This window comes from Camelus dromedarius, chromosome 3 (assembly GCF_036321535.1).
Source record: "Camelus dromedarius isolate mCamDro1 chromosome 3, mCamDro1.pat, whole genome shotgun sequence".
Lineage (NCBI taxonomy): Eukaryota > Metazoa > Chordata > Mammalia > Artiodactyla > Camelidae > Camelus > Camelus dromedarius.
This window is the reverse complement of record NC_087438.1, coordinates 87,767,948-87,793,803: the sequence shown is the minus strand read 5'-3', so window position 1 is coordinate 87,793,803 and position 25,856 is coordinate 87,767,948. Positions and strand designations below refer to the sequence as shown.

The 25,856-nt window shown below is 38.1% G+C and overlaps 1 protein-coding gene across 1 annotated transcript in view; it reads right to left on the bottom strand.

Moving 5' to 3' along the window:
- Nucleotides 1-1,363: 1,363 nt before the first annotated feature.
- LMNB1 (lamin B1) overlaps nucleotides 1,364-25,856 on the bottom strand; it is a 45,009-nt gene continuing 20,516 nt past the window's right edge. The window contains exons 2-11 of the mRNA XM_010980936.3: nucleotides 24,723-24,879; nucleotides 23,943-24,068; nucleotides 20,325-20,495; nucleotides 18,784-18,909; nucleotides 15,214-15,434; nucleotides 14,192-14,417; nucleotides 12,551-12,655; nucleotides 9,383-9,502; nucleotides 4,741-4,848; nucleotides 1,364-2,170 (exon numbers count right to left, since the gene is read on the bottom strand). Of these exons, the coding sequence (XP_010979238.3) occupies nucleotides 2,129-2,170; nucleotides 4,741-4,848; nucleotides 9,383-9,502; nucleotides 12,551-12,655; nucleotides 14,192-14,417; nucleotides 15,214-15,434; nucleotides 18,784-18,909; nucleotides 20,325-20,495; nucleotides 23,943-24,068; nucleotides 24,723-24,879 (1,402 nt within the window). The 3' untranslated portion in view covers nucleotides 1,364-2,128. The remainder of the gene's footprint in view (nucleotides 2,171-4,740; nucleotides 4,849-9,382; nucleotides 9,503-12,550; nucleotides 12,656-14,191; nucleotides 14,418-15,213; nucleotides 15,435-18,783; nucleotides 18,910-20,324; nucleotides 20,496-23,942; nucleotides 24,069-24,722; nucleotides 24,880-25,856) is intronic.

The window sequence follows — 25,856 nt, the reverse complement described above, 5'->3', positions numbered from 1 at the left end:
TGTAAATACAGTGGTGAAACTAGACCACTGAAGACAAAATTAAGGGGGGGTGGGTGGGATTTCACGTTTGTTACAGTTCAACCACCCAGAAAAGCGGCTGGAACCGCCACTGCCGCGGGCCGCACTGACTGTCACGAGGCGGCACGCGCAGCGCCTCCGCCTCCCTGATGCTCAGGGAACGGCTGTAGGTCAGCTCACGTTCCAAAAACTGCTAATCAGACTCAACAACCTCCTGCCACACATTTCGGGGCACCCAACTATGTATTAACCGAGGCCTGGCGTTTTACTCTAAATTTCACTCAAATATATGATACACCTCTGTATTAAAACTGCCAAAGTTTCTTAATATCTAACTAAAGTGATTTAACCTAGATTTGATCTAGAACCTTTTTAGCTGGCAATAAAGTACCTAGAATGAATTCTGATGATGAGAACCCCATCTTGTGGCAATACTTCTCACAACCAAGTTGGGCATTCATGGCGTGGCCATTTTCATTCTGAAGACAAATCTGTGTAGAGAAGTTATCATTTTATCTGCTTCACCAGACAGAATTTCTAACCCAGCATTTATCTTGTGTCTGCAACGGCACCAGAGTATGCAGTAAATCTGCAGAGCACAGTAATTCTGGGACTTTGTGAGTTACTTTCAATGTAAGCTGCTAGTCTTTGCGCAGCTTACTGCAGGAATATTTTAAGAGAAAAGCAAGCACTGACTCTGGGTTCGCTTCTGTGTTACCATCGGTTTACTCTAGGGATGGTTTGGATATTTCACCCTCTACAAGATGAACCCTCTCAGCTAAAGCAATCACAAGATAAAAATTCTCCAAACGCCTAACAAATGACACCCTGGTTATCACCATACATTACTACCCTACACAGCACACACTTTCCTGTATTTTCTATCACTCTTGCCTTACTCTTCTAAAAGGTGAATTTTTCTCTTCCATATTTTAAAAGATAGTAAAACCAGATTCTAGAAATATTATCTTTTTTTTTCTTTAAAAGTAGTGTCTTTCTCAATGCCTTCTCCCACTATGTTCCCAAGTGGCACTCCTACTTAAGAGATTTTGAAAGGCATTATTGTTAATAAGCTAAAAAATATAAAGCACTGAGCAAGATGTCTGGCTTCAAAACATTAGCTATTATAATTGCTTTTTATTACTGTTATTAGTGCAATTATTAATGACAACAGAGTACTAAAAAGTGGGAGACCCCAAAAAAGTGTGTTTTATCTTTCCCACTGTCAGAGCCTTACAGAAAAATCTAGTTCAAACAGGAAGCCAAATTATGTTTCCCAAAGGTAAAACTGAAACAATACTTTTCTCCCCTCAAAATATGTTTAAAGTTTTAAAAAGACAGTAGATTAATATTAAAACAGTTTTTTATTTGTTAATGTCACATAAGAAATTTAAGCAAGTTATGCTATCTTAAAAAACACAACTAATGCGTTTTAGGAGAAACCCTCCCCTCCCCCCTCATTCCCCTCCCTCCATTCCCCTCATGAATTAAGAATCTAAGAGAAGAAGTAACCATAAAACAAAGTTTTGTGGAATCCTTCATCTAGAGTGCTTACATGATGATTAAGTTCATACTGCCTTCTTACAAAATTTCTCTTTTCTATTTTAAAAAAAATTTTGTAGCCTTGATTGTTTATTACAAAAAAATTCAGTAAAAAAGTTCGATATATTGAAAAATGCCTCTCCCCTCCCTCACAGCACCGTTATATATAGCAGAGAATAATCAAGAGCAGATTGCTAATCTAGATGGAGCAATCTTCAAATGATACCCAGACACACAGTGGTTTATTTACCCTCCCTTCCCCTTCTTATAAGAACTTTAAAAAAAAAACAAAAACCACACATATAAAAAAATGTCCAAAAATTTGAGGGAACCTTTCCAAACAGTACACAGTTCAGTGTCAATAATTCACATCTTGCAACAGAGGATATGATTTCTTTTACAAAACTTTCAGTGTCAAAAAAGGAAATTAAGGCCATCAGATTCGCAGCTTAAAAATTCACATAAAGGAAATATAAAAATATTCTGTGCTTCGGAGAAGGCTCTGCACTGCATGTGGTAAGGATTACCATACTTCTTTATTTTGAGGAAGACAGTTGACTTGAGAAGTTTACATAATTGCACAGCTTCTATTGGAACCTCTCGGGGCTCCCTAATGAGGAAAACAGAAAGAAAAATCAGTGATAAGAAAATAGATCAAGGTACTTTAAAAGAAGGCAGAGATACTACAAATTCATCATTACCTAACTTCAAACTGACCTTTATTATTTCTCACTTATCCTCATTTTTAACCTTCTCTTATGGACTTCTTCCCTATACTACTACAACAAATTCCAAAACAGTGATTCTCAACTCTAGCTACACAGTCAGATCCTGCAGAGCTTAAATAAAACAAAAAACCCCAAACTCTCATCTAGCTCCCTAAATCAATTAAATAAGAATCTCTCATTTAACTGGGGAAGAGTATCTATTTATATGTAATTTTAAAGCTCTCTAATTCTAACACGCAGCTGAAGTGGAAAACTGCTGTTCAATAACCTCCTTTTACAACTTATGAAACAGCAGATCAGGGGACTGCATTCTGAACAACCACACCCAGGAACACGGCCACTGCATCCTCAGCTCTCATATCTTGAAGCATCTGCACTGCGGTTTATCCGCAAATGTAAAGTCAAAATGGCCCCCTCTATCCATTTCTTTATCACTCACTAATTCCTTAAAATCTCACAATATGACTGTGACTCACCATTTGACTAAAGGGAAATTGGCTTCTTGAAGCTCAACCAAAAAGACTTCTAATCAACTTGAAAGGCCATTGGATTCATTTTCTAAAGTGAAGTCAAAATAGCTAATCTGCTCCTCCATCTTCCCTCTTCGGAACCTTGATATCATTATTTTCTCCCATCACAAAAGCTTAACATCTCACACATCTCTAATTTCTTTCTTTCTTCTCTCACCCTCAAGTTCAGTCACTATGCGTTAGTGACTCTCCATTCACAGTCCCTCAGTGTCTCTGCAATCTCCCCTCTAGAGTCAGTCCCTTTGATATGTCTTAACTTCTCCTTTGCTCCAAAGTGTGCAGAAGCTACTTCCCCAGGCATTCCAGACTACGTCAATTTAACACCAACCTTCCCATTTCATTCATATCTCACACACACCCTACAACACAACTGGATGGACAGATATACTTGATGCTTAAGTCTTGACATATCCCCTGTGATGAATTAAAGATCATCCTCAATTCTCTTCTACTGTTCCCAGTATGAGGTAAATACTCACCCTCCCCTGGAACTGGAGCTGGCCTTTGCCTTACCTTGAGTAAGAGAATATGGGCTGTAAGAGATCTAGTGCTCTCCGTTTTCTCTCTTGGAAGCTAGCTGCCATGCTATAAGAAAGCTCAGGCTAAACTACCAAATGATGACAAACCCATGGAAACAGCCCCAGTCAAGCTCCCAGTTGAATGCAACCGCATGACTGACTTCACTCTCCATCATGTGGAACAAAAGAACTGTCCAACTGAGCCCAAAGCACAGAATCACAGGAAGGAAGAAATCATTGTTTTAAGTCACTGAGATTTAAGACGGTCTGTTAATGTAGCAACAGATAATTCAAACACCTACAAAACACCGTCATCTGCCTTCCAATATCCAAATAATTGCTCATCCTTCAAAATACTGGACGAGCCTATTTCCCAAAGATCTTCTCAGCTATCCTGGTGGCCTAAAGAGCCTTCTCCAGCATCTAACCTGCTACAACTCAGGCTCTGAGCCACTTGTCTGGCACTGTGAGCTATATCTTACATTGTTACTTCACTTCCAGTCACTATAATGCTTCCCATGAGAGCAGGAAATAGATCTTGTGCCTGATTCTTGTTAAAGCCAAGTATAAACTTGTCTGTTCTTAAATACTCCTCCAAAATGTATGAGGAAGTATCCATACCAAAAATCCATTCTACTATAATCCACCTCAAGTGGTTTTCAACTCTGGAGGCTGAACACTTAAGAGAATGTTTACCTGGAATAGGACTGGGGCTAACTATGCAAAATGAACAGATTTATAAATCTGGAGACATGGAGACAAAGTCTTATAAGGATAAGGGTAGGAATTTTAATTAATGATCAGACTGGAATAGCTTGAGAATATAAACTGAGACTCACTCATTTTTTTCTTTACTTATTAATAGTTTCAATTTAATAAATTAAAATCAAATTTGGAGCTTCTTTATTTCAAACGCTCTCAAAAGCCCAAGCATCAGCTAAAATTTATCTTGCAATTAAATGATCAGAAACTAAAGAAAGCAAGTATTCTGTTTCACACTGAAGTTAATTACTCTGTTTTTTTTTAAAGTTTATATGCAGATACTTGCTCTAATTTAGTTATCTGAACTTCTCAAAGAGCCCGTCAATAAATACTTTTGAGCAAGCATTCCAACCATACTTACTTATGTTATGTATGTGTCCTACTATAACATTATGTACATTACAAAAAAGACAAAACTGAAATTTGATGTAATGAGAAGTAATTTTTTAAAAAGGGCTAACATTTTCTTCCAGTAACCTAATGTACTGTATCTTGAATATCCCCTCAGGAAAAAACAAATTCCACTTGGTACGTCACTCACTTGGTTCCGCAAGTAAAGGGAAAAATCCAAGCTCCACTATTGGCTTCGGTTTTCCTGTAACTCTGTTAATAAAGTGTAAAAGAAATACATTACAGTAATACCTGCTGGTGGAAAAGCTCTTCCTCCACAGCCACTTCGGCTGCTTCCTCCTCCTCCTCCTCCTCTTCAGGTATGGTTGTTTTGAAGACTGTACTTCTTTGAGCAACCTCCTAAACACAGGAGTTTGATTTTAAGTTAAAATACTACGCATAAAAATCACAAAGACTTGGAGGGGGGGTAATGACACCTTTTCTTTGTGTAAATTTAAGAAACAGTATTCCTGTATCAGGGACCTTTTTTTTTTTAACTGGCTCATCAGGAGCTTTAGCTACTGAACAGGAATTTTTGCATAATTACTAGCAGTTCTTAGATCTTCACTGTTTCCTGCAGGGGAGCTACTGGTATCCAATTTGAAATACCTGCTGAGAAGTTTCCACTGCTTTTTATTCCATTCTGTTACTAAGAATTCTGTAAATGGTTTGGCACACTAAATTCTTTATAACACTCAACATGAATGTAAGTTAAAGATCTTGGCTCCTAGCAAAGAGACGGTGCTAAATAAATGGTGAATAAAATGAAGTCAGAGGACAACTGCTGTGCCCTGAGGGACGTGGTGGCAAGAACCACGTGAGGAGATGAAAGAACAAGCTTTCATTCTTTCAGCAACTAGTTCCTCTTGAATGAAACAGAATCAAGACAAACACTATTTACTAATAACATATCCACACAAAAAGCAGATCTCCTATCATTCACTGGAGGCGTGACAGAAAGTAATCTTCCATTTTCCACTGAAAGGCGCAAATACAGAGGACATTCCTGCGGAGAATGCTGACTTGCACAAATGCAGCAGCGTTTTCCTTTAAGCACAAGGCTAACCTGATGATCTAGCAGCAAGTAAATGAGTGTGTCCTAGAGTGCTACAGAGCATCTAATTTTACTCTGCACCATGTCCTAAGGTCACTCAAGAAAGATACTCTACTGGGGAAGATGCTAAAATCACATCAGTAAAAGCTAATCTGAAATTTAACACAGACCAGCTAGTTTAAAATGGCAGAGGAAGAAAACCAAAGAACAGTGTCATAGATATGAGTTCAATTTAAAACACATCAAGGATATATTTTATAAATGAAATAAGGTAGTACAGTAGTATTTTGTACGGAATTTTGATTATTGTTGCATGGCCAAAGATGGACCATCTTGAGTCTCAATTATCCAGAAACTTCAATTCTGTGAAATCAGCCTCTGCTTATACACACAAATAGCCTTTTCACAAATATCAGCTTGCCCTAACCAAATCAGTGCTAATAAAAAAGCATGTGACTCCTTAGATCAATTACAATTCTTTGAACTAAGATATAAAGGGGGCAATGGTGGCATATAAAACAGAAAGAAGATTCTCAAAAAGCTTTCAGAGTACCCAGCTTCCCTCAACTCATCTTAAAATGAGAAAAGAAAAGTCGAAGAAAATCTGTTAGAGAATCCTCACATTCCAGCTTCAGCAGCTCGTGGCAGTGTGCACAGAGCCCACACGGGAACACTGGCTCTTAGAGCCTGTGATGTGACCTGGGATTGTCAGCCCCAAATGAGATGCTTAGAAAACAGCAACTTGCCCAACTTCATTAATTATGAATTACTTCAACATAACTGCCTTTAATGTAAGCCTGCTGTTAAGCACTTCTCATTTGACAACATTTAAGAACCAATTAATGCAGAAAACCTGGATGGAAAATAAGTGAGCTAAATAACATCTAAACACTTAAATAGGAAAATAATAAAACAAATTTAGAACCAAAGGTTGTTGGAAGGTTTACGCACAGGAAATTGTTATTAGCCAAATTAGCCAAGATGCTAAAAGATAAATGTCTTTACCGAAAAAAAAAAATATCTCAGCAGGACACTCAACCCAATCAAGTGCCCTGAAAGGCACACACAAAGGTCTCTCTGTAAACGTGTCATCAGTCTGCCCGGTTGGAGCCCTGGGCACACACAGGTACAAGCAACTGCCCAGCAGTGCAGTGAAGCTGGCCGCACCAGCTCCTGTGCTGTCTCCTCAACTCTGCGCTCAGTCTCGACGCGTGGGTAGCCTGCACTCACCATCATGAGTATTTACACCACAGAAATCAGCAAATACTACAAAAATCAGGGTGGTTTTTGTTGATGAAGGAGCTAAGCTCCTTAACTATGATGTCTCTGTATACATAAGTAATCATCTGCATACAGAAGTTTCAGTGATCCTATATTCTAGGAGGTACAGAGAGACTGCTTTATTTTTCTATGGTGACATTTGCTTTTTTCAATCATCCAGCATCCGCCCCCACCACCCTTTCTCAGTTAAGAGCCTGCAGCTTTCCCTGGGTACCCTCCCTCCCACAGAGATGCGACACATGCATCAAGAGCAGCCAAGTGTGATCAAGCCATGGAGGAGGAGGAGGAAGGTTAAAGCCCTTACTCTGTCCTCTCAACTCCAGGAACTGGCTCAGAGGTAGGCATGTGACCCAGGCTGGTACTGCAGGAGTGAAGCCCAGAACCAGGACGTGACAGGGCAGACGCACTTGCCCCAAGAAGTCAGCCTGGAATGACACACCTCCAGGAGGGCCGGCAGCTCCCTTACATCAGTGAGTGAGACACTCAGGAAACAGGACAATAGAAAGATCCCTGGGGACATGGGGTGAGCCACAAGCTCACTCTGGATTTTTGGTTTTGTGAACTCATATATTCCCATTATTTTAAAGCCAGTTTAACTGGGTTTTCTGATATCTCTAAAACCTCAGCAAGAAAATAAATATTAAAAAATTAAGTTGACTTAAGCCAATCACTAGTCTTACAGAAAAGTAGTCTTTATGTTGTTAAATATAAATCATTGTAATAATTACTCTAATAAAGTCTTACAGAATTAAATCAATAAATGCTGAAAGTACTTGTGTGACAATGACAGAAATAAACTGCATTCATAACACTTTCCTCATTTCTGACAGAAGTCACTTAACAGAGCCTAGCATACAGAATGCAGCAGAATTCTGTTAAGAGAACAGGCAAGCAAACCAACCAAATAATCTAATATTCAGGGTCTGAAGTATGACAGGAAACCTGAACTTCAGGCAGCTTTCCTGAAATGTCATGGGTAATACTACCTCCAGACATAGCCCATGCCACGGTACCTACCTGGTTCACTTGTTGTTTCTATTCTGTGGGCTTTTAAACCTGCTGCATCCCAGATACCCCCTATAAGATCATTTGTAAGCTGGGACACATTTTCACACAGAAAAAAATGGGGATTAATTCCACAGCTCACAAAAGCCTATTTCATCAACCACAGCCCCTTATACAGTGCTTTTCAATCTGAACAAATCGCCACTCATAACAGTGTTTTGAAAGAGACATGTACTCTGCCAGTTTCAGACGTCAGGGGAACCACCAGCATAGGACCTGCCGTCCTTTCAGCACTTGGGGGGACCACACCAGTGGCAGCTGGGAACAGGTCCACAGTGCTGAAGGCAAGAAGCAACCAAGGGCTCCCACACGGAAAACAGCAGGAAGACTTGGCTCCTTGAAGTCTGTCAATTACTGAAGACATTTTTAAACACTCCCACCACCCTGAGATCCTAGCAGGTATTTGGAGGTGAACTGTACTGAGGTCTACAGTGAAAAAAATCAGATGCCCTTTCATTTTCAGTCTCAGTCTGAGCTCACAGGCATTCTTCATGCAGCAGACAGTGAATTCCTTATGAAGAGCAGCCTGAACACGAGATGTTCACAGGGAGGGATGGATGGGAAGATGGCCAGGCAAAGGACTTCTTATATGCAGACACCTCAGATCCCCAATGAATGCTGTTAATTACTCTACTTCTCTGAACTTAAGTGAAGGTTCATGTTTGATTTTCTTAAAATTTTATCCAGTAAATTCTTACTAAAATGCCTATTATGTGCCAGGAAAAAGCAGAACAGGTCCTTTCCCTCAATGTGTTTATCACTCTGGTGAGAGGACAGCCTGAGAAGTGAGAGAGGTCAGCCTGAGAAGTGTGAGAGGTCTGTACCTGGCCCCTGCAGGGATGCTGGACTTTGACCTGCAGCCATGTCTTCCTTTGCAGACACTCTTATCTCTTTGCATGTGTGTGTGTGTCTGTGTGTGTGTGTGTCTAGGTGGGGGTGTCTTTACATGACAGTGGGGGTAGGTAAGGTTCTTTGACAAAAATTCTACAACTGACATGTTGGACCATCAGACAAATCCACAATCTTCAAACTCAGTTTCATAAGCATGGTGAGAGCTAGTAACAAGGTTAATAACATAAGCATTTACTAAAGGCCAGATCCTGTCCTGAGTGTCACCCAAGGATTATCTCGTTTATATTATTCTCATTATGTTATTATCTCATTTACATTAATTGTCTTATTATTATCTCCACTTTAAAATGCTAAAACTAAGAGAGGTGAAGGAACTTAACCAAAGTCACAAAGCCAATGGGCAGTGGAGACAGAAACTGGGCACAGACCGAGTCTGGAGCCTGTACTAACAATCAGAACTGCAACACACTCATAGCTGATTCCTAAAACCTGAAGGTAGCTTCACTGTGACTGACTCAGCAGCCTTGGTCTGATTTAAGCAATCAGTTACTTCACACTTTGATTTCTGAAAAGAAATCACACTTGCATGATGAACTCTCGGGTGAAACTGACCCTGTGGTAGTACTGATAAAATGACCATACCTCTCCCTGAGAATTTTTCAGTATAACCTTCACGTCCTCGCCAGTGCCCCAAGAGTTCTGGTTCTTCCAGATGAGGTCGGTGGGAGGACTGGCTGTGACACCAGCATTTGCAGCCCAGATCTGGAAAAGAGAAAGGACATCAGTGTACATAGAGCGCACTCTCTCTCCCATATGCCAAGGACAGCATAACGATGAGACTTTAACAACTTGTAAGAGGACTGGTTCTAAAAGTTCCACAACTATGGCCTAGCTTCAGACTTGCCATATGAACTAGCCATGTGTCCAGGAGAAACCACAATGCTTATGTAGGCCTCAGCTTCCCTGTCCGATAAATGGAAATGTTGATACACAGGGCTCTGAAATGAAGGTGCCTAGACTCACATCTGAGCTTCCCTAATGTCAGTTCACCTTGATCAAGCTACCTTACTTACCACACAATGGGACAGAAATGCCACTTATAATATATGGGACTGTCGTGAAGGAACAGTGATCACCCACACAGAGGGGACAGCTCACTCAATGATTATTAGCTCCCACTGTTAGCATTCTATTATTCTGTGGGTTTTATGAGGCATCCTTCCATGTTAGAGCCTTCTGACCCCGCCCCCAGTGGTATCCTCCAGATGCCTCCAGCAGGAACTGAGATGACTAACTCCTTTCAAAATCTCTGCAGCAGATAGTCTATTTAGAATACCCTCATGGAAAACTAGTATGTATCCAACCAGACAGCATCATAATACCCCCGAGTGCCTGAGACTGAACTCCAAAAAGAATTCAGGGAACAGACAAATCACCTATTGTTCAACAGAAAATATCACTGCTACTGAAATAGGCAAAACAAATAAAAAGAAATATTTCCCTTCTCATAAGCATGGAAATTGTGCCACATTTTTTATGTATTTGTTGGCAGAAGAGTATTGGTAGAATAGAGAAAATCTGAGAGTCAAAAAACTTAATTTGAACCTCAGACATAATACTACACCTCTACAAACCTCTATGTCCCCAACCTTAGGGACAATACTACCAGTCCTGATCTTTCTAAAAGACCATTTGAAAATAGTAAAGTTTTGCACCCCATAAACTGTTTTGCAATATAAAGAGCTATATGACGGCAAAAGTAAGACTGGAGATGGCACAGGCAGGCAATTTTTTCAATGGGGAGAAAAGCCAATCAAGTACTGACTAGGAGACACCCCTTCTTCCTTAGGTGCTCACTTGCGGCTTCCAGGTCTCTCATCAGCACTAGAAACTGAAAGGGGCAAGGAGCAGTTACTAGGATAAAACTGAAAAAGGGAACTGGACCTGAGCTGGTTTTCACGTTATGTAGAATGTCAACCTAATCCCAAGCTATACTTTTTGCTAGTCCATAAGGAATCATATAGTTGGTTTAATGCTAATAATCATAAAATGTCAATCAGTAAACCTTATTGGGTAGTCTAACCTAAAACTAATACGTTCTAGAGCCGTGTTGTTCAATATGGTGGCCATTTGTGGCTTGTGAGCTCTCTAAACGTGGCTAGTCCCAGTTGAAGTGTACTGAAAGGATATCTCTAAGTGTGAAGACAGTACAATAGAAAGAAGGTAAAATACCTAACTGATAATTTTTTATACTGATCACATGTTGAAATGGCAATATTTTGGATATGTCGGGTTAAATAAAACATAGTTCTTAAGTGAATGTCACATATTTCTTTTTCACATATTTTTAATGTGGCCACATGAAAATTTAAAATTACGTATGTAGTTCCCTTATTTCTGTTCTAGTTTTAAACTAATCTCTGCTATTGCCATGCCCTGTACAATTTTACAGAAAGATCACTTCTCACTACCACGCTCCAATGGAGCTTCTTAACACATTTAATAATGCTAGCTACTAAAGAAAAAACACATTATGCTATTTTATGTGAAAATTCTCTTAAGTTCTCCACTAGACCTACAGAATATATATCTATGTAGTCCCTGAGGAACTATATCCAGTGGGAAAAGCAGATGATTGGCATAATGATTTTACAGTACTTTAAGAGACAGAGAGCACACTCAAATCTGAACCTTTTGAATTAGAATGTCAGATTCTCTCCACCACATTATACAGCTTTCATAAGACACTTAATAGGACTGAGCAATTTTCTCTCACTGAAATAATTACTAAAGAGAAGAAAAGCTAGTGGGGCTAGGATATCTGGTCCCATTTTTACCCATTATTACAAAATTAGCAAGTTCAATGAATACACTTTTTAAAGAGAAGTTCTAACCTGTTTGAGCCTTTGATTTTAAACACTAAGTGAGGTTTGTAGCAATCCTAAACTTTTAAACATGTGTTTAATATTTATAAAAAAGAATCAATAAAAGGAGACAGTCACCTCAACATTCTTTAGGGATGAAAACAGCAACTTCTTTAAAATCTGTATCAAAGTTAACATATTATGTTTGCTTCATCTACTTACTGAGTAAAAGCAAAGGAATCTTCTATTTGCTCAATGAAGAGTACTTCTCTAAAAAGTGAGCTAATGATATTTAGTAACTACCACAGACGTGGAATCTCAGAACATAGCAACAGAGAACCATTTAGAACTCCAAACAGAGTCAGAGTGGCACAAAGCCCATCTCTCTCTAAATCTAGGTGCCTTAGATATTTGAAAAACCATGTTACCTCTGCCAAAATATTAAGTTTAAAGAACAATTCTTTACAACAGTGACTATTACCTGTGTTCGAAACACAGACCCCCTAACCCAAACCCAGAGATGCTAAACTAAGAGTGAGGTGGGACCCGGACACCAAAACACTACCCAGATGACTCTGATGTTCACCCAAGACTGAAGACTGCTGTTTTAAGGCACACCCTAGCATTAACAGATTATCTCCTAACAGCTCTTTATGCCAAGCAGTATCTGCTGAACTACAGCTGTTTTATATCTACTGGTGTTGACAAAATAAAAAGAATTCAAAGATTCAAGATTCAAAAATTCAATTCTTTCACTTTTAATAGTCAATTACCACTCTCAATATGATGAAATTTTTAAAATCTTTAATAGTACTGGTAATCTCCTAATAATGTCAAAGACATTTTAATGCCCATTTCTAAAATGCTTCTTTAAGCCAAAAATGATTTTAATTACTTTAACTGCTGGTTAAGACAATGAAGTTAAATGATAACTAAATTAACTTACTGTAACAGTCTGGCCTGCCTTCAGCACATATCTTGAGGTATATTTGTAACTGACTGATGTGTCTCCAATTTTTCTAATCATCTCCCAGCCTCCCATTGGTTGATCCTATTGACAGAACAAAATAAAACAAGGTCACCTCAAATATACATAAAGTTATGGAATAATCAAATACATGAATCTACAGGCAGTTAAACTAAGACACCTTTATGACTATCTTCCCATGATTCATATTTTCCTACTATAAAAAGAAAACATGGTTTTGTCATTCTGTAAAACAGTAACTTTGACAATGCTGCAGTTTTAATTATTAGGGTGCTTAAATTTAAAGACAAAACTGGAAGAAAAGGCATGTGAACCAAATTAAATGGTCATATTCACTGCTAGATCAGGTGCATATTTTAAATTGACAACACAATCTAACTTCATTACTACAAATATAAACATCTAATGTATGATGGCTGTTAAGCTTCTAAAATACAGATACGTAAGCTTGGAAAGAGAAGGAAGAAAGTATGTCCTTTTCCTTCTGCATCTGTACCACTTCTGCCCATATTTAACTCTTACCTTCAAGCACAAGGGTCTCAAAAAGGGTGAGTGACATCATGAGACAGTCCCAAGCACTGGCTATCAACACCAGCCTGCAGGCTGCCCAGAGCTGCCTGACACCGAGAAACGGTGCAGAATATTAAAGCCATCAGCTACACTAACTTATTTATATCCATCTCTAATTCAAAGACAAGGATAAACGAGGCTGAGAGCCAGCTTCAGAACAGCTCCACATAGGGCTGCAATTTCTTCTGAAAAAGAGCCAAGCGACTACAATGGAGCAGCAGAGGATACTCTGCTCTTCAGCTTCTAAAGCCGTGACTAAGGAAGCTTAGCGCCTATGCTCTTCTGTATTACAGCTGCTGAAGCTCCCCTGCCCAGCCACATTATTTATTCATGCACGTGCAAGAGTTTTAATCGCTTTGCTGAGAAAAGGAGTGACTTTACAAACATTTTACAAATCCTGAAATGCTTCCAGAAATGCGATCCATCCCACGGCACCCCCACTACACCCGAGACCTGCCTTCTGGCATCTTCTCACAGCCCTTCACAGCCCTGGCTCAAAAGCTGAGGATTCCCTGCTATGAATATTCTATGTTTACTTCAAGACAGGGCTTCATTCTAGTCTTGATATAAATTAAATCAATACTGTTCATTCATTTAGAGAGAAAAATACTTCCTACATGTGTCTGAACCAGGGCTCATATTTCCTTCCTTTCATCAAGTTAATAGCTGTGAAAGAATATCTACCATCTACATCCACAACCCAACCTCTTCACAAATCTGGTTAGGACAGGAAATATTAATAAATCACCCTTACGAAGGCCACGGTGACAAAATGACCAGGTGTGAAAAAAAACTCCGGCTCGGTAAAGAAGGGCTCATGAATAAAATCTTTACACCACTAAGTGCACCATCCCTCCACCTCCTCTTTGGATTTATACTTCATTTCATGAATTTAAGTAAAAAGGAGAGGGAAACTCTTATTTCATGAAGACCACTGAATCCAAATAAAGGCTGAGGAGTTATTTCAATTGCAAGACTGTCCACCAATCAGCAAAGCCTCGTTGGGAAAAGACGGATCTGTGTTTTCACCTGTTCAGAAGTGTTCTTCAAGCGGATAAACTTCCCATCAACATCTATCTCTTCAATGCAGACATTCCCAGTGGCTGAAGCGGAATGAGAGATGCTGACACTACTACTGGCCTCGGACTCCTCCACATCCACTCTCTTCCTCTTTCCTCTAGTTGTGCGCACACTGCGACTGGAGGACGCGCGTGATACCGTCACACGGGAAGAAGGGCTGGGAGAGAGCTTCAATCTATATGGGAGGAGTAACACATTCCACTTAGGAACACATATGCCCTTTCTACCTTAAAAAAAAGCTAGTAACATTCTGCACACACTTTATTAAAAACAATTAGTGACAATCTGTTAGACAAAGCCAATGGGCATCTTAAAGAAGAGAAACTTATTTGTGCCATAATGCCCACTATCAATTTTCTTTTAAAAAAACAATTATTTGAATGTTTTATCTTATATTCTATTGAATATAACCATGATGCAGGAAGTCTGGAAAACTGGGCAGTTGGTGTGAACATCTCATCTACCACCACTCTCTCACATCACTGCTATATTTAGTATACTTTCCTTAGTTTTTTCATACTTGAATTTTCTTTTTACAAAATTATAATCACAATGTACGCAATAATGAAATTAAATAGCTTTTTATTCTAAATCAGATACTTTCCCTTGGGAAATTTTTTCTTAAAAAAGGTGTGAAAGAATTTATATACTAACTACATATGAAAAGTAAGTGTAACATTTCTTTCCGCAAATCTGGTATTATGCAACATATTATCAAAGTATTTAAAATCTCAAAGGAAAGACTCTATCCTGACAGAGTCCAGCATTTAAAGTACTAATAATAAGACTGAACATCTTCTGTTGCTGAGGTAGAAGTATGATTTATAACTACTTACCTTTACACCTAGGTATTAAAAGAAGTGAGAAAATATTTGAAGCTGCCTTAATTGTTAAAAAAAAGAATCTTATTTCCTTTTCTTTAAATAGAAAGGGTAGGGGCAAAAAGTAGACTTTGAGGTAAGGTTACTTACCTCTCTTCTTCACCTTCTAAGAGTTTCCTATAAGCACTGATTTCCATGTCCAGGGCTAACTTCACATCAAGAAGTTGTTCATAATCGTTCAGCTGCTGCTGCATCTGATCCCGTATTTCCGCCATCTCTCTCTCTTTGTCAGACAGCATGCGGCGAGAGTTGTCTCTCTCTTTAGCAAGCAAGTCCTCCAACTCTTGAATCCTCTCCAAACATGCTCTAGACTTAAGATTCAAGGGAACACATTTACTTTCTAGGAACATTCCAACATTAGCACAAGGCAGCTATTTCAGACCATTTCCTGGGCTGGAATAAACAGAACCTTAAGCAACCTTTAACATGAGAATTCAAGAAGACTGGTATTAAGAAATTAAAAACCAAAATTCCTCCAATACAAAATATAGCCTTCAGGAAAGTTTTGTCTTATAACACTAGAAAAAGATATATTCATCAAATGTGTCATAAATATACCTATAATTTTTCTTTATTTGGCCAAATAAAACAAAAATTTAAGCTTTGGTTTTAGTAAAAAGTCAAGTGTGGCTCCCCTACAGACCTCTTTAGCTCAAAAGTATAAAGGAACAAAAGCAAAAAATTAAACAATAGAAAACTCATTGATGGAAGAAACTTAAGGGTAGTGCAGGTATCTTACAGAGAACTTCTGGAGTGATTCAGAAACTGGAGGAAAGGGGTTCTCATTATCCCTTTAGGACTGCTGTGCTCTCCTACGCTCAGTCAGTGCACAAAAATTATGATACAGTGTAGTCTGTATATATTATTACAAACACAGAAACTTCACATTCAGTATGAAAAAAAAAGCTACACCAGAAGGTTCATCTTAGAAACCTTGTGATTCACTAGGTAATTATTCTTCTGCATTTCTCCAAGACACAATTCATCCCAGTAACCTCAGGAAATGACAAAGGTAATCCACTCAAAAAGACTGATGTATAGCTGAGGCCCTTAAATCACAAGTACCTGTGCATCAAAGCAGGAGAGAAAGGGCACATACTGTGCGTGCAAGTTAAATCTGAAAGGCTAAAGATAAAACAAAGGAGCTCTACACTGTGCAGAAATGCTACACTCTAGTTAGTGAATTTATTTCTCACAGGGGTATGGGTTAAAAAATTTGAAACTGCTTTACTTGGATACTGGGGGTGAACAAATAAGTAAATGAGACGGTAGAAATCATGTTTCTCACTCTCAGAAAGTGAAGTCACAGGTAAGCAAGGAAGGAAGCCTAAGTGAACCCAGTGATACAGGGTTAGAGACATCTGCATAAACTCCTGGTTACCTTAATATAAATACAAGAAGACAGACATACAATTATAGACAAATGTGTAAAAACATGGGTTCACATACACACATTTAATTACCTAGCTCTGCCTGCAAGCAGGCTAGAAGCAATGATATCCCAATACCAGTGAGCATATTCAGTGCCCAGATCTTAATTTCTAGACACCACTCTCCAATAAAAAGACCCAGAGCTCCTTGGAGAAATAGCTGATTCTAGTGCTGGAGCAGGGAAAATACAAGATGAGCCTAGAGGATCTTACAGAACCAGAAAGTAAAGAAGTGCTCAAAAACAGGAGAGACATGGTAACCAATTTGACAGATCTGCTTATGGCCAAAGATGGAACAATCAGAGCTAATAAAATAATGTAGAATTCGATTACAACCCAAATTATATATAAAAAATATTTCCACGACTCCATACTGATATAAACGAATGAATAAATAAATATACAAATAGGGGAAGAAGAGATGTATTTTACCAAAAAATTCCATTTAATCAAGTTAAATACTATCTTCAAGATGTGGAGTTTAATTCCTGCTGGACTTAGTGACTTGCTTCCCATGAAGAGTATGGAAAGGAAAAAACAGTAATCTGACAGTGGAGAAAACTGGCAAACATTTAACCAATGATGAAGGTTAACATCACAAAAGATGTCACGTGTATGTCATGTAATTCCTGATACGATGACACAAGGGCACTTAATCCATGACCCCAGTCTGATCATGAGAAAAGCACCAGACAAACTGATATCGGGGGACAGTCTACAAGATACCTGGCCAGTTCCCCTCAAGACTGTCAAGGTCATGAAAAACAAAGCCTAGGGAGACATGTGGTATCCTGAAACAGAAAAATGACAGTAACAAAAAATCTGGTAAAATCCAAACAGTCTAGCATCTAGTTAACAGTAATGTACCAATGTCAGTGTCTTGGTTTTGAGAAATGTTCCATGATTACCTAATGACACTAACAATGGGGAAAACTGGGTGAAGGATATAGGGGAGCTGTCTGTACCAGCTTTCCAACTTTTCTGTAAATCTGGAGTTATGTCAAAGTAAAAAGGTTATTTAAAAAATAGTTAACCAATCAATTAAAGTCCAGAGACATTATCAGAAGCAGGCATTCACCTTAAGAATGATGCCAAACAAAATCCTGCCTGAGAGCACTTGCATTTAACTGCATTTGCAAAAACCAGGCTATAAACTGAGAAATCCATTTCTTCCCTCTGAGGCTGCTACCATATTTATTATTTTAAAATATTTTCTAGGTCAGCATTTTAAGGGCTATGTCAATTTTAAGTAAAACTAAAGAAGTACTTCACTAACATGAGTCACATAACCAAAAAAGGAAGTTCTATGGCCCAACAGTCAGCATGATGAAACTGACAAGACTCAACAACAAATAATACTGAGTGAGATACACAATAGGAAAAATCGAGAGGGCTTTTTTCTTTTTTAAGATCTTACTAAAGCTAAAGTTTATCAACCAAAGAAGATATCCCTCAAGATATATTATCACAAAATCTGATACCAGCAATGAATAGATGAAAGGATGACCCCCACACCACACCCTGACAGAGAAATGTACAACTATTCTGGCTGGAGGAGGTGTTTCCTTCCTATTTCCTAAGGAGTCAGCTCCTCAAAACCCCCAGGGCTCTGCCTAACGTTTAAAGACCACTAACTTCAGGTTTGAAGTTAACCAAAAAATCTGCAATGATGGGAACGTAACAGGTGTGCCAGTGAATGTATTAGACACTAAATTCTTAGCTAATATGAAAACTGATGCTACTTCCGAAGATACGACTATTGTGAGCACTGAGAGAATCTGTCTAAACACAAAGATTTACCATGCACAAAGAATTTCTGCAGGTCTTTCTTCATTATAGCTCTAAATGTGATGGACATTGGGAGGAGCACTGTGTGGAGATGAGGCTGCTGGAGGGGTCAGAAACCATGGGTCCAGGGGTAATTCCAAGGAATGAACGAGCAGATCACTCCCTCAAGGGCAACTCCCGTAGCTCTGGGTCTATTAAGCTTAATCTATTAAGTTTATATCTATTAGCTTCATCTATTAAGTTAGGAGTAACAGGCTCTGCTCAGAGGATGCTTATACAATGTGAAATGAAAAAATCTGGGGAGCACTGTGAAACCAGAATGCAGGAAAATATTATCCTCTCTGAAAACTGATTTCAGGCAGAGCAAAGCAGGTAGACTACCATGATGAAGGTGGCCTTCAAGTTCAACTCAGATTCTTCTTAGGGCAAGATGCTTACTTACCTCTTTCTGTAGATTAGAAAGCTGAGAGGAGAGGCTCTCAATTCTCATACGACTTTCCATCAGTTCTTCCCTGGCACTGTTGACAGTGGAAGTATTCATCTCTGAAGATAGTCGGGCATTCTCAAGCTAAAAAAAGAAGCAGACCATAGTCTGTCTCATCTAGTGACTTAGAACAAACAAATGAGAAAGCATGATTCATCTCAAGGCATTTCATTTCAAACTTAAGCCCTGCCAGTAACTAGTTGATGAAACAGGAAAAGCATCATGAAGTTTGCTGACGTGGTATGAATTACCTTAAAAGTCTTTCTGCATTTTCAGCTCAATTCCCAATGTAGGAGCTTTAACAAAGCTAATATACTTGGGTCTTTACCCAAAGTTTAGTGCTCCATATTTCATCATTGTATCTCTAATGTCTCTGAAGTGCAGAAGCAATTTAACTGTACTGATATTTGTAGGAAAAGAAGCATCACATATCCCTAACCCACTAAATCTGATACAGAATATAAAGCAGTGAGCAGAAAGTACTAATTTAGAGATTATTTCAAACAGAATAGAAACACTTCCTTTCAGAAGCAAAAAAATAGCTCCTCTGGTAGAAGCAACATCCCATTCCTCCAAATGCTCACAACATGCGTCTCAGTCATGTTTTTATGTAAGTCGTCTCTTCCCTGGCTCTCTCTGTGGCCACAGCCTATGTGATCGACCGATTTTGACTTTGGCTCTTTCACTGCCCAGCTCAATGGCCAGCACTGAGTAGGTGCTGAATAACTCAATGTAGAGTTTAAAAGACCTCTCCCTCTCACCAGCCAATACTACTTCATAAAAGGGATTAAAGGCAACATGAACAGTTTGAGGCCATGCAATGGAAATTATTTTCCACACCTCTATGACCTTAATTTCCTAAATCTTCCACTAACTTTTTAATCAAATCATGTAACATTTAACACTGGGGTAAAATCAATTTTTTATTTAGGAAAGCCTATACCAATGATTTGATAAAATTTTACATGGTCTCCTAATATAAGAAGGAAGTTTCTATAGTCTTTTTTTTTTTTAATAAATAGTGGCAGAGGAAGAAGCATCAGAAACTGCCCATTTGGCCTTTGTTCAAAAAAGCCCAAGGTGCGGTGGTCACAATCTATGTACAATAATGACACAGAAGTCAGAACTAGATGCAGCCCGACATTCCTCTACTGTTAAACAGACATGTGGGACAGAAAGATCAGTACTTGCTATTGGAAGAACAGTTCTTTTCAGATGGCTGGGGTTTAATCAATAGGACTTGACACGAATCATCAATGGGACAAAAAGACAAACCTTACCTCTGATAAAACTGGAATAACCGTGCTTTCTTTGAATAATTTCTAATAACATTAACTTTATAAAAAAAAACGCCTTAAAAATTTCACTTTCAATATTCATGGCAACTAGGGGAATTCATTTAAGAAAACTAGAGCAAGCCAAACATCAAGTCATGTTCTCAGGGAGACTGGGAAACAACGGCCGCAAGCGTGTAAAGCCATCGTCGGCAGTCTGCTCACTTTGGCGTGGTAAGTCTGCTCCAGCTCTTCCTTGTACAGCTTCACTTGGGCATCGTGCTGCTCTCTCATCTCATGAAGGGCTTGAGCCAGCTTGTACTCGTACTCAATCTGACGCCCAGAATCCACTTCTACCAAGCGAGTTTCATGCTTCCTTCTGGTCTCATTTATCTCCTAGGGAGGAAAATGACATAAAGCCAAGTTACTTATCCCGGCTACACTGGTACAAGTCTGAGTGACATCAGAGTCACCTGAAGTGACAGAGTCACCTGAAGTCACACACCAACCTCTTCATGTTTGTCCTAGGGCAGCCATGTGAACAGACACTTTTTTGCCTTCATTTTCAAATGAGAAGATTTTGGGGATGGAATTAATGACAGAAATGGTAGCATCTTGAGCCCTAGGAATTTTACATTTCTTTTCAGTAACATAGCTATTTATTTCTCGAAAGGCAGGAAATGGCTGGAAGACTTACTAAAGTCCTATGCATCATGAACAACTAGGTACATTGAATAGTATGTAATTATTTTTCTAAATGGTTGTACTGATGATACTAAGGACACCTCTGTAAAAAATCCACAAGTTAAACTTATGAGTAAGGACAACTTTAGCTAGATTTATGCATAATAAAACTTTTCTTAGACATACTAAGATGCAGTAGGCAGAGCAAGCTAATCTACATGACTGATCCTAACATCTGGTGGTGCTAAGGTACCAACATCAACTGACATGGAATCTTATTAGCAGTATTACTTTGCTATCTCAAGTACATACAAAAATTCCTTATTAAAGAACAGAAATAGGAGAGATAATCCTTCAGTTAGTTTTAAGGAACTATCCAAAACTAGAATGGCTAGGAACAGAAGTCCAAGAACAAAATTTCCACTCCAGCTTCTAGCTCTGAAAAAACAGATGTCTGTAATGGTAATAATTAAAGAGGCCACAAGAGGGGGCTATAACAAGAATTTATCTCCGTATCATTTTACTGCATGAAGCTTTTCTATGCATTTCCTCATCCTCCTCTTAATTTGAGGAAGGTGCACTTGATACAATCAGAAAACCAGGGTTCAAATTCCAGTTCTGCTATTAAACGCCAAGGGCTCACATCCATTTACTGAATACTGGTATTTAAATCATGAGTTATGATATTTAAATCATGAAAACATGCAAATAAAAGGTTTAGTTCAACAAATACTGAGCACCTACTAATACTGAGCACCTACTAATGATTTTGCCCTTTGTCTACCTCCCTTCCTCTTATTCCTGTTTTTCTCCTTCCTCTTTCTTGCCTCTTAACTGTTCATAGTAAGAAACTTAGGTATATTTATTGAATAGAACTTTATCTCTTATGTAAAAAAATGAGGAATGTTTTAAATTCATTCTCAGAAAGGCAAAAACCAAAAATTAAAAGTTGCTACCCAAACAACCTAAAAATATTAAATTAATTTTACTGGTGCCTTTTTTCATTTGTTATTTTATATTGAATCAGTGACATTTAAAGATGCAGGAGTCCACCAGCATCAAAATTAACAGGAGACCACAATTTTAACAAAACAAAACAAAAAAGTAAGTCAACTTAATGTAAAAACACCTCAAATTATAAGCAAAACTGCAGTTAACAACTATAGGATAGTATTCACTATAGTTTATAAGCTTTCAAATTCAATACTACACTTTGATCCTCACCACTCGCTGGAAGAAAAAAGAGCAGGTACTGGTATTTCATTTTTAAAGAAATTGACTCAAGAATTGTTTAAAGACTGACTGCTTGTCCAGTAACTGCACTTTGCCCCCACAATTGCTAGTTTAATACTATATTGTCATAAAAATGATCAAATTTCTATTTATATTACTTTCTCTCCAATTAAAATTTTTAAGAACTTTTCAACAAATTCCTATTTAAAAATCATTGTTAGCCATTGTTTTCAAAATTGTATTACTTTTAAGAACATTAAGTATTTAACTGCATGTTCTCCAACATGGGTGAATTCCAACCCTCTTCAATTTTGAGAAAATATACATTCCCCTTTCTGCAAATGTATTACAGTATAATTCTTTTTGGGCAACAGTTGCTACCTTCACCTCCCAAGCCTTGACCACAGAAGTTAAGGCATGTAAATGGTATTTTAAAATATATATACAGACTCACAGACATAGAAAACAAAATTGTGGTTACCAGAGAGGAAATGCAGGGTGGGTAAATTAGGAGTTTGGGATTTGCAGATAATAATTACTATATATAAAATAGATAAACAGCAAGGTCCTACTGTATGACACAGGGAACTATATTCAATATCCTGTAGTAACCTATAATCAAAATTAAAAAGAATATGAAAAGGAATGTATTTATGTGTATGTATAACTGAAACATTATGCTGTACACAAGAATTTGACACAACATTGTAAACTGATCATACTTTAAAAAAAAAAAAAAAACACCTCTGGGGAAACAAGTGAATACTGTGGAAATGTACCGTCTTCTTGCCTTGGGAGTTCGGCCAGAAAGCTGTATGTATGGGTTTTATTTTTAATAAAGCAGTAAAGGTTTACTTTTTACCAACTTCTGTGTGTGTGAAGATGTATTTGTTCAAAATTTAAGAAAAGAATAAACCTGTCGGTGTACAAACAAACAAACAAACAAACAAAATACATACAGACTCACAGACATAGGAAACAAAACTGTGGTTATGGGTGGGGGGGTGGGTGTGGAGGGATAAAGTGGGAGTTCAGGATTTGTAGATAGTAACTACTCTGTATGAAACAGATCAACAGCAAGTTCCTACAGTATAGCACGGGGAACTATATTCAATACTTGTAACAGCCTATAATGAAAAAGAATATAAAAAGGAATATATATATGTATAACTGAATAACTATGCTGTACACTAGAAATTAACACATTATAAACTGACTATATTTCAATCAAAAAATAAAATTAAAAATATATACATAACTATAAATGCTGTGGGTAGGCAGCCCCTCAATGGTATTCACCCTCCATGTGATCCCCCTTCCAGTATACCATGGTTGGTCTGTGATGGGGAGTGATGGTGTATCACTTTGGGATTAGGTTACAGAAGGTAATAGGGCCTGCCCTGCGCTCTCTCATCACTCACTTTTGAGGGCAGCCGTATCATGAGCAGCTCTGCAGAGAAGCCCAGGCTGAACTGACACCTCCGGCCAATAGCCTGTACATGAACTCTGAAGCAGTTCCCCCAGCCCAGGCTGAAAGTCTGACTGCAACCTCATGAGAGACCCTGAAACAACTATCCAGTTAAGCAGCTCTCAGATTCCTGACCTTCAGAAACTATGAGATAATAAAAGGTCTGTGGTTTTAAGTTACTAAATTTTGAAGTAATTTGCTAGGCAGCAACAGATTACAAATACAAATGCTTATAGAGGTCGACAGTAATTAACTGCTATGGCCAAGCGTTTATAAGTTAGATGAAGTAAAATCATATCCGCTTACCATAGCAGCCTGCATTCTTACATGCAGCCTTTTAGCAGCAATGCCGTAAATAATCTGTCTACAAAAATTTTCCCATTTTTCACACATATCGTTATAATAAAGTCTTCTGGGATCCCCCCGTTCCTTAAAAAAGTAGAATTATATATAGTTACCTCCTCATACATGTTTTTACGGAACTCCAAGTCCTCAGTAAGGCTCTGACAGCGATTCTCCAAATCCACTTTAAGTAAAGTTTCATCTGCTAACTGTTTTTTGGCAGCAGCTAAAGAGGCTTCCAACTAATATAAGGAAAAAGAATTAATGAAAATTACACAGCAATCAGTTAGTAATGAACTTAATAGATACCTATGGATTGAATCAAATCAAGTATTATAATTTCTATGTATTTGTCAACATATGAGAGTCTCTCATGATAATCTTTACCACAGGAATGTGGGTTCAACTACTAGTCCCACCCACAGAGTACTACATCAAAACACCTCTCAAATTTCATAAATGACAACAGGGAATGAACAGAAACCTATGACTTACATTTCAAAACTCAAACCAACGATTTTAGCTACCACTTTCATTTTTTCCCGTGTGCAGAGCACCATTATGACACCTTCTCTCTTCTTACCTCGCATTTTGGTACAATAATGAAATAGGCTGTGAGAGCAAGAAACAGAGTGAGCATAAGCACAACAGAGAGGAAGGGCAGCAACAAGATCTGCATAACCCAGACACAACGGCAGAGAGGTGGGGATGCTTTAGATAGCTAGCTCAAGACTCTGGAGTTAAACCACCCCCCAAAATAAACAAATTTTTCAAAATAAAAAAACATAAAATAAACTATATACACACATGCACGCGCGCGCACACACAATCAATCAATCAAGACAGATAGGGTAATTAACCTGCCAAATATGGCTCAAGGGCAGAGTTTCCCTTACCTGGGCAATCTGATCCTTTAGATCCTCCAAATCACTTTCTAAACTTTTTTTATCACCAAGCGCAGTAGCCAGAGCTGCATCTTTTGAATTCAGAGCTGCTTCGTATTCTCGAAGCTTGATCTGGGCTCCATTAAGATCAGATTCTTTCTTAGCATAACTGTAAGATATTTGAAAAAGTATAAGACATCAAATAATACCCCTGACTTGAGGCCTTCTCCCACCCTGCTTAAGGGGGAAACAAGAGAAGAGGCAGTTTAAAGGCAGGCTACCATAACCTACTAAAATTACAGGAGCAGTTCCAGAGCGCTATGTCCAGAGTTTTGGGTAGATAATAACTTTCTCTTTCAATGATTCCCCTCCCCTGATTATGAATGACTGTAGGTCTAAGAAGTCCACTGATTCAATGTACCAGAACCCTGGTTGTCTTTGAGGGAGAACATAAGCCTTCTTTGTTCTTTAAGGAGGTACTTACATGTTTCACTAAGAAAAGACATTTTTTAAGAAATGGAAATTTGTTATTTTTAAATACAAGGAATATCATCAACCAAGATGTACAGGAGACATAAATCAAGATACATGAGATTAAATAAATGAAAATGAAAAGTTACTTTAAAATGTAATGTTTTAACTTGATGATATACATACAGAAACTCCCTGGACATTACCTAAGAACTAAATGACCCCAAGTTTGCAAGCAGTTTTCCATTTCTTACGCAAGAGGAGATTTTAAGATTCCTTAACTACAAATAAGGGTCTTCCTAGTATTTTGAAGATAGCATATTTTTTTCAGTTTATACTATTAACTGCCCAAAATGAAGTTTGAATTAAGGTTTCTTTTACTTCTAAATATTTCTATCATATGGAATTCTACATTATGAAACTAAGGTTCCTTAGGATATATCCTGTCAAATAATTATAAAGATCAGTATTTTTAAAATCCAAATAATTCCATTATTAAGTAGTGACATGGAAAAGTCTTAATAATATCAAAATTCACAATACTTGTTCTTTCAAACTACTATTATAGAAGAATATTTCTACTACTAATGTTTGAGAGTAGGCCAAGAGAGGAATCGTTACTTAATAGAAATTTAAAATATTGTAATATTATAATAAAATGAAGAAAAAACTATC